Consider the following 8283-nt stretch of genomic DNA (forward strand, 5'->3'; position numbering starts at 1 on the left):
CGAGCCGCTCTGCCCCGGACCTGCGGGCCACCGCCCTGGCCAACGTGCTCCATTCCCACTGGCTGTGTCCCGACCCTGAAAACCTTCTCACGCCCCCGGGTTTCACCACCAAGAAAAATTGGTAAATTCCCTGGAGCGTCCGGGTGTATCACGGACAGTCTCGCTCTCTAACCCAGACGTGCGGAAGTTGGTGCTGCTGTGGTTTGAACCCAGGCTGGAAAGCTTCGGGCCACTCTGCGCTGGCGTGTGCGCGCTCAACAAATCCCGCCTCATCTGTTGTGGGTTCAGAGTTTCCCGTGTGATCGCGTTCGGTTGGGGAAGCAGAGTCCCCACATCTCAGCCGGAAAATGCGCTCCCGGAGCGATTACAAGCCGCGTCTGTAATTGCTTATTAACAGCGAATATTCATGCTTCTCCCTTTCCGCAATGAAACGTGCCTCCCCCCTCTTTGGTAATAAAACAATAAAATAAGACGGCACCACTCTTGACTCTACTGTCTGCGGAAACGCAAGGGAGAAACAGGCAGCTGGGGCAAAAGGGCTTAATTCAATATCAAACTGATTATTTCACTAATTATTCTCCCTTCTGTGTTGCGCCGCAGAGCAGAGGCGCAGGGAATCTCGACCGCGCTGCTGCTGGGGAACCTTTGTTTCTCGGTGCCAGGCCAACTGAAGATGGTGGGGGAATCGAGGATTCAGGGAAACGGAGTTGTGTGGATTTTAAATTGTGGGCAGTAAAAGAGCTTGGCGTGCGGTGAGGGTGTCCCCAGTACCCACGCCCCTCCCACCAGGGTGTCTGATTCGTAAGCTGGTCATCGAGGACCGCACTGCGCTCTCGCCGTCCGCAGATTCCCAAAAGCGGAGCTCAAGGTTCCTCTTCACAAACCGTTCCCAACGAGTAAAAGGTTGGACCCAACACAAAGTGGTTCCTGTGTGTTGAAGGCCCGGAAACCCTCCACCATCTGGAGGAAGGTATGCCTGAAGCTGCAGCCCCTGACGAGGAGAGAGACTTCGCTTCGGCCTCTCTCCGACTCGCCACAGATCCACACCCTCAGGGACAGCTGCCTCCCTGCCAGCCATCCGCTTGCACAGCCTTTCTGGTGCCAGCCTCTCAAACCTGCTCCCGCCCCCCGCATCCTCCGCTCTCAGTGCTGAGATGACTTCTATGCCTAGAGTGGACCCGCTACGCTACGGAGCCCCCAAACTCTGTTCCCCTAAACTCCAGCAAAATATGGGCACAACGATTGATTCTTAGAGGAGGACAGAGTCTCGGGGGGAGGGGGAAGACTAAAGGAAAAGAAAGTCGCACTCGACTTGATCCAATTAGTAAATGCCTAATTGAATTAGTGTCACCTCCACCAGCCAATAGGAGGGTCCTGGGGCTGTGGGGCCGGGAAGCCCCTCCCTGGCCGCACGTATATAAAGCAGCCAATGACAGCCTGCAAGTTTCCAAGTGGTTAACTTGACCGACAGTTGGGCAGTCGAGAAGGGCAGAAAGGCTAGCGCTGGTGGGTGGTTGGGGCAGAGGTATTAGTCAGCTTCTTTCTTGGGTGTGAGTGTGGAGGAGGACGGGGTCCAGAGAGGCAAGAAGGACAGGGAAGGAAAAGGAGAGCGCTTTTCGGTCAATTTCCACGGCCTGCCTTCAAACTCAGCTTTCCTTTCGGAAAGTACGCTGGGTTCAAGGCGCGCGAGCGGGCGCCCTAGCCGCCCGCGTGCAGCCAGGTGGGTAGCCCCAGCACCGGAGGAAGGGGAAGTTACCTTCCCCTCGGAAGAGGGCGCTGGCTCCCCCATCCTGCCTTTATATTAAGGCCGCGGGAGGAGAGGAAGCAGCCAGCTGCCGTCTGCGCTCTGCAAAGCATGCAGTTAGGGGAGCAGCTCTTGGTGAGCTCGGTGAACCTGCCCGGCGCTCACTTCTACCCGCTAGAGAGTGCGCGAGGCGGGGGCAGCGGGAGCGCAGGCCACCTCCCCGGTGCGGCCCCCTCGCCTCAGAGGCTGGACTTGGACAAAGCGCCCAAGAAGTTCCCTGGCAGCCTCTCGTGCGAGACTGGGAGCGGGGAACCCACAGCAGCCAACGCGGGGGCCCCCGTGGCCATGCTCAGTGACGCCGACGCCGGGGACGCCTTCGCCAGCGGCGCGGCAGTGGCCAAGCCCGGGCCCCCGGACGGCCGCAAGGGCTCCCCCTGCGGGGAGGAAGAGCTGCCCTCTGCCGCCGCCGCCGCCGCGGCCGCCGCGGCCGCCGCCGCCGCCGCCACCGCGCGCTACTCCATGGACACCTTGAGCTCGGAGCGCTACTACCTCCAGTCCCCCGGGCCCCAGGGCTCCGAACTGGCCGCGCCCTGCTCGCTCTTCCCCTACCAGGCTGCGGCCGGGGCGCCCCATGGATCTGTGTACCCTGCTCCCAACGGGGCGCGCTACCCCTACGGCTCCATGCTGCCCCCCGGCGGCTTCCCCGCGGCTGTGTGCCCACCTGGGAGGGCGCAGTTCGGCCCGGGAGCCGGCGCCAGTGGTGGCGCGGGCGGCGGCGGCGGCGGGGCAGGCGGCCCCGGCGCCTATCAATACAGCCAGGGGGCTCCGCTCTACGGGCCGTACCCTGGGGCCGCAGCCGCGGGATCCTGCGGAGGATTGGGGTTGGGGGTTCCTGGTTCCGGCTTCCGTGCCCACGTCTACCTGTGCAACCGGCCTCTGTGGCTCAAATTCCACCGCCACCAAACCGAGATGATCATTACGAAACAGGGCAGGTGAGCGCAGCGCGGAGCCCCCCCCCCCCTCCGAAGTGAATGACAATTGAGTGACTGTGTGGTTCTGGGGAAAGCTTGGCGTGAGAGAGCTGTGCCCAGCCGTTCCGCGCTTTGCTTGGAGAGTGTTTTTCCGCGCGCGTCTGCAATCCGGTGTCCCTGCGGGTCTGCGCGCACCGGTTTGTGCGCGGTGCTAACGTTACACCTGTTTCCCCACCTCCGCCCTCGCCTCCGGTCACCCTCACCTGGACGGCCGAGAAGGAGGCGGAAATGGAAATTGGGACTTGTCCACAAAGCTGGATTTACTAGATCCTCCCGCTCGGCATGCCGAGCGGTTCCCTGCATACGCGCGAAGAGCCGCGGACGGGGAAGGGGCTCAGGGGTAGGCTTCCTGAGCGCGGGAGGTGGCTCCCGCAGGTTCAGGCGCCAGGGGCTCCGTGGGGCGCCCGGGGGATTTGGGCGTTGGAGGGTGTGGGTTGGCCCTGGGGTGGTTGGTTAGGCGGGCCCTGGAGCCAGACCTGATGGGGTTCCGGGCGTGAGAAAGTTCTGATGCACGTCCAAGGGCTAATAGTGGGGATTGACGGGGAAAGTGAGGCGTGGGTGCTGGGAGAGGGGCGCTCAACGGGGAACTTTTAGCCTGACAAGTAGAACTGAACATTTTTAACGAGTAGAACTGAAAATTTTTAACAAGAGCAACTGACTGTTGTTCTCTGGTACTTGTACGTAGAAAAGTGAGAGACGTTTCACATCCTGGAAGAAACACTAAGGACCTGAGTGGGGAGAGGGAAATTAGGAAATACTGACTTTGGGGTAAATTGTGTCAGAAAAGAGATGTTCCAAGAGTCGGCGACTCAGAAATATTTTGAAGAGTAAGGGCCACTTTATGTGGCGGTATTCTGTTCTTGCTGTGGACTTCTAAATGCCCTGCGCCGACCTCCCTACCCCCCAGGTCCTTGCAAACCTGGCCTAGAATGGGCCTGCTCTGCGGAGCCCGGAGTTAAACTGCTTTTCCTGGTTCTCTTCCCTTGCACAGGCGCATGTTTCCTTTCTTGAGCTTCAACATAAACGGACTCAATCCCACTGCCCACTACAACGTGTTTGTAGAGGTGGTACTGGCGGACCCCAATCACTGGCGATTCCAGGGGGGCAAGTGGGTGACCTGCGGCAAAGCGGACAATAACATGCAGGGTGAGCAGAGAGGAGGCCCAGGCAGGGAGGAGCGGGCCAGCGGGGAACCCTAGACTCAGACAACTCACATTTAAATCGAGTGCTTGCCCCTGGTCTGGGGCCTAGAGGTGTCAGTGTGAGTTTCTTAATATTGATTGTTTAAATCGAGAGAGAGAGAGAGAGAGAGAGAGAGAGAGAGAGAGAGAGAGAATTGCCAAGCAAGGTTTCTTGCCTACCAGTATAAACTTTGGTACTTTTACCATGTTCTTACTCCTGCGGGCCCCCACCCCCCCAATTCCTACTAAGTCCAAGCACTCCAGTCTTCGTCACTTGAGGAAGCCCTGCCAAGGTCGAGTCCACCTATGAAAACCCAGCCACTTTCCATCAGGCATTGCCCTTCCAGCTTTAGAAGGCCCCCAAATGACCTTCCAGAGACACCTTTTGGTGGCTCCATGTGTATATTTTGAGCTAGCATTAAGATGACTGCCTAGTCCAGGGAAGGCTGGAGGCCCAGGGCCCCTGGGAAGGCTGACGGTAGAGTCTAGCCTGGGAGCTAGCAACTGAGAAAGCTCAGGCTTGAAGAGGAGCTCTTAAATCTTGCCCCCGAGGTAACGACACCCCTCCCTTTTGTCCACTGGTAATCAGCCCTGTATGCTTGGGTTTTGTGTTTTGTTTCGTTTTCTCTTAGGCAACAAAATGTATGTTCACCCCGAGTCTCCTAATACTGGTTCCCACTGGATGAGACAGGAGATTTCTTTTGGGAAATTAAAACTCACCAATAACAAAGGCGCAAATAACAACAGCACCCAGGTAGAGTGAACAGATGACGGGGTGTCTACTGGTGGTAGTTCACTTTTCTAACGAGTTTCCATGTTTTTCACTGTATTTGTCAGATGTGCATTGTTCGCCGTTTGCTCGCCTACTTCTAACCTTTTTTTTTTTTCTTTTGACCTTTCTCATTTTCACTAGATTTCAGTAACAGTGAATTGGCTGTTAGGAAAAGAAATGCTAAAAGCTTTTGGGGACTTCGTAAACTAAGAGGAAAGAGTGTTTATCAAAAACGCACACGCGGCTGTGTTTTAAGTTTCAAAAGCAGCAAGGATATAAGATCTGAAAAGTGACAATAGAAAAATGTAGCGTTGGTGGGAAGCAAGTGGGAGCCCCATTGCAAAATGTGTAGTTTGTCAAGATTTACTTTGGCGGAGGCTCTAAGAGACTTTATGGATCTGTACCATTTCCAGATGATAGTCTTACAGTCTTTACACAAGTACCAACCCCGGCTGCACATTGTTGAAGTTACCGAGGACGGCGTGGAGGACTTGAATGAACCCTCAAAGACTCAGACCTTTACCTTCTCGGAAACGCAGTTTATTGCAGTGACTGCCTACCAAAACACTGATGTGAGTGTCCCCAATGTCCCAAGAAGCTCTGCAGCCAGGTCCAGTGTGATAAAGCACTCAACAACTATTTTTCTCCCCTATCTAGATAACTCAACTAAAGATTGATCATAACCCCTTTGCAAAAGGCTTCAGGGACAACTATGATTCGTAAGTGCAGCTTTTATTCACATTTGCATGGTCATCTTTGAACAGGACATACATAACTAGACACCTTCAGAGAAAATCCTAGGAAGGGCCTTCATCTTTGGGATTTTTTATCTATTTTTATTTCTGCATATTTTCCCCTTGGCTAATCTTGCTCTAGAATTTTCACAGAAGGGTTTTGTTAATTTCTAAAGAAATGCTAAGGGCTGAAAAACGAGGAGCTTTTTTCTTTTAACATTTGAGTGGAGATTTGAAATTTTCATAATCTGCATTTCCTTTTCATGTGAGCCAACTTTTTTTTATCCTCTACGGAACAGGTATTATTACTCCCCTTCTTTTATTATTATTATTTTTTTTTTACATAAGAAAACCCAAAAACTAAGAGGATGTAATTTTCACATTAAACAGCAAGGCCCCACAATACCTTTTAAATTTGAGATTTCTAACACCGAGGCAGCCAGCACCCCACCCCTGACATTGACAAAGGAGAGTTGCAGTTCTTTAAGTTCTAGCCCATACAAAGGTGGATTCTCTATAGTTCAAATCCTTAAATGTTTGGGAGGAAACTTTTCTCCCATGAGCCGAGAGTCCAGCTGAAATGGACCAATGAACTCCTACCTCTGTCCCTCCACTCCAGCAGACCATCGCTCCCAGTACAGCCCACTAAGTGAGCCTTTTTGACTTCTGGGAGGTGGTTATTTGGGGCAACATTAGGGTTTTTTTTTTTTTAAGTGTTTCTCTTTATATTGTAGCATGTACACCGCTTCAGAAAATGACAGGTTAACTCCATCTCCCACGGATTCTCCTAGATCCCATCAGATTGTCCCTGGAGGTCGGTACGGCGTTCAGTCCTTCTTCCCGGAGCCCTTTGTCAACACTTTACCTCAAGCCCGATATTATAATGGCGAGAGAACCGTGCCACAGACCAACGGCCTCCTTTCACCCCAACAGAGCGAAGAGGTGGCCAACCCTCCCCAGCGGTGGCTTGTCACGCCTGTCCAGCAACCTGGGACCAACAAACTAGACATCGGTTCCTATGAGTCTGAATATACTTCCAGCACCTTGCTCCCGTATGGTATTAAATCCTTGCCCCTCCAGACGTCCCACGCCTTGGGGTATTACCCTGACCCAACCTTCCCTGCCATGGCTGGGTGGGGAGGTCGAGGCTCTTACCAGAGGAAGATGGCCACCGGACTCCCATGGACCTCCAGAACAAGTCCCCCTGTGTTCTCTGAAGATCAGCTCTCCAAGGAGAAAGTCAAAGAAGAAATTAGCTCTTCTTGGATAGAGACGCCCCCTTCCATCAAGTCTCTCGATTCCAATGATTCTGGGGTATACACCAGTGCTTGTAAGCGAAGGCGGCTGTCTCCTAGCACCTCGAGTAATGAAAATTCTCCCTCCATCAAGTGTGAGGACATTAACGCCGAAGAGTACAGTAAAGACACCTCAAAAGGCATGGGGGGGTATTATGCCTTTTACACAACTCCCTAAAGAGTTATCTTAACTTCGTAAAAATGAGCTAACTTTTTGCAGATGGACTTGGTGGTGTCTTTTGTTGTCTTCTTTGCCTAGGTTTGCCAAAAAGACGTTTGCATTCCACCTTGATGCATCCTGTTTTGTGCAATCCTCTAAAAGAAGGTGCCAAAGCTTTTTGATTGCTGCAGGTAACTGAAACAAGCCTGGCAATTTTTTGTTAAATAAAATTAACGAAGGACTTTAAAGTGTTTTAAAATTCCAAGGTTATCCGAGGTTCTGGATTTATTTATTGGAGGCACTAACCATTCAGAGAATCGGGCTGTGAAGACTGAGTGCTGAGCGCTATCCAATGAGCTGGCAAGCTTTGGTTCTCATTTCTATTTGTAAATCTGTACGCAAAGAGAATCCCAGAACGGTAAGATGTTTTGCTTCTGGAAGAAAAGGGCTGGGCCTTAAGCTTCAACGGGGGGACCTTTTGCTGTTACTTTCTGCTGGGGACAAATGATGCTAGGCCTGCGAGATGAGAAAAACTTCCATGAAGGTGCTGGTGTTACCTAACTTGAATTCCTCCTGGGCTTTGGAAACAAGCCATGTTTGCCCTTAGTTCGGGATCGCCTCACTTGCCAGGCCTCTGCTGTGTGCCCGAGTGGCCAGTAGGACTCAGGAGAGGGCAGGCGTGAGGGAGTCGCCACAAAGGAAAAAAAAAGAGAATTTTAAAGTGTACAGTTCTGTGTGTGCTTAGATACACCGTAGAATACGTGGGATATATTGTACAAATAGTCTACGTACGTGTCTGAGATTATGTAAAATTGGTGCTTTGGCTTTGTACAGAATTTCCAGATCACCTGACAGTCGCATGGGCAGGAGGATTGGTTCTCTCATCATGCCTGACATTTGGGAATATTCTGTTTACTTCTTAGATAGTTAAGAATGTATTCAGCTACTCTGTACTAACTTGAAATGTGTCCGAGGAAAACTATTTCACCCTCTTGCCATCCCCACTCCCCAACTCGGTAATGTGAAGAAGCTAAACCCTGACGCCACAGCTCCTATAGGCTTTTTAGAGATCTTGGGTTTTTATGTACAGTCTTAGTCATTTTTAATAAATGTGGTTCATTAAGGGAACGGGCATAGCTCTGTCTTCTGTACGACGAGTTTTCCTTTTTGCTTCCAAGACCTTATTTTAATGCTTCCTCCTCCACTCTTCTCCAGCATGGACACTGTCCCCTGCCGCCCCTCCCCCCAAGGTTCTAGAATCTGTAAGTGGACACAGTAGTCATGAGGGGGTGGGGTTGCTTTTGTTTATCTTCTTTTTTTTTTCTTGAAGATGAATGGGGTGATTTCCTCACCCCACTGGGAAGTC

At 52.3% G+C, this 8283-nt stretch overlaps 1 protein-coding gene across 2 annotated transcripts; it reads left to right on the forward strand.

The window, feature by feature from the left end:
* The first annotated feature begins 1855 nt into the window (after positions 1-1855).
* EOMES (eomesodermin) lies at positions 1856-8036 on the forward strand. 2 transcript variants are annotated; one of them, XM_039242716.1, is made up of 6 exons: positions 1856-2736; positions 3767-3921; positions 4589-4710; positions 5142-5300; positions 5386-5447; positions 6197-8036. In XM_039242716.1, exons 1-6 carry the CDS (start codon positions 1856-1858, stop codon positions 6933-6935), a joined length of 2118 nt encoding a protein of 705 aa, XP_039098647.1. In that variant the 3' UTR covers positions 6936-8036. The 2 variants fall into 2 exon arrangements, with proteins under 2 accessions (XP_039098647.1, XP_039098648.1); XM_039242717.1 differs by having other exon boundaries at positions 6254-8036.
* Positions 8037-8283: the final 247 nt, after the last annotated feature.

The sequence above is a fragment of the Hyaena hyaena genome, unplaced genomic scaffold (assembly GCF_003009895.1).
Source record: "Hyaena hyaena isolate Hyena2069 unplaced genomic scaffold, ASM300989v1 scaffold_216, whole genome shotgun sequence".
NCBI lineage: Eukaryota > Metazoa > Chordata > Mammalia > Carnivora > Hyaenidae > Hyaena > Hyaena hyaena.

Coding starts and splice junctions, on each gene's coding strand:
- EOMES (XM_039242716.1), top strand. CDS start 1,856: ATGCAGTTAGGGGAGCAGCTCTTGGTGAGCTCGGTGAACCTGCCCGGC. Junction 5,301..5,385: donor CTGCCTACCAAAACACTGAT/GTGAGTGTCCCC, acceptor TCCCCTATCTAG/ATAACTCAACTAAAGATTGA. Junction 5,448..6,196: donor TTCAGGGACAACTATGATTC/GTAAGTGCAGCT, acceptor TTTATATTGTAG/CATGTACACCGCTTCAGAAA.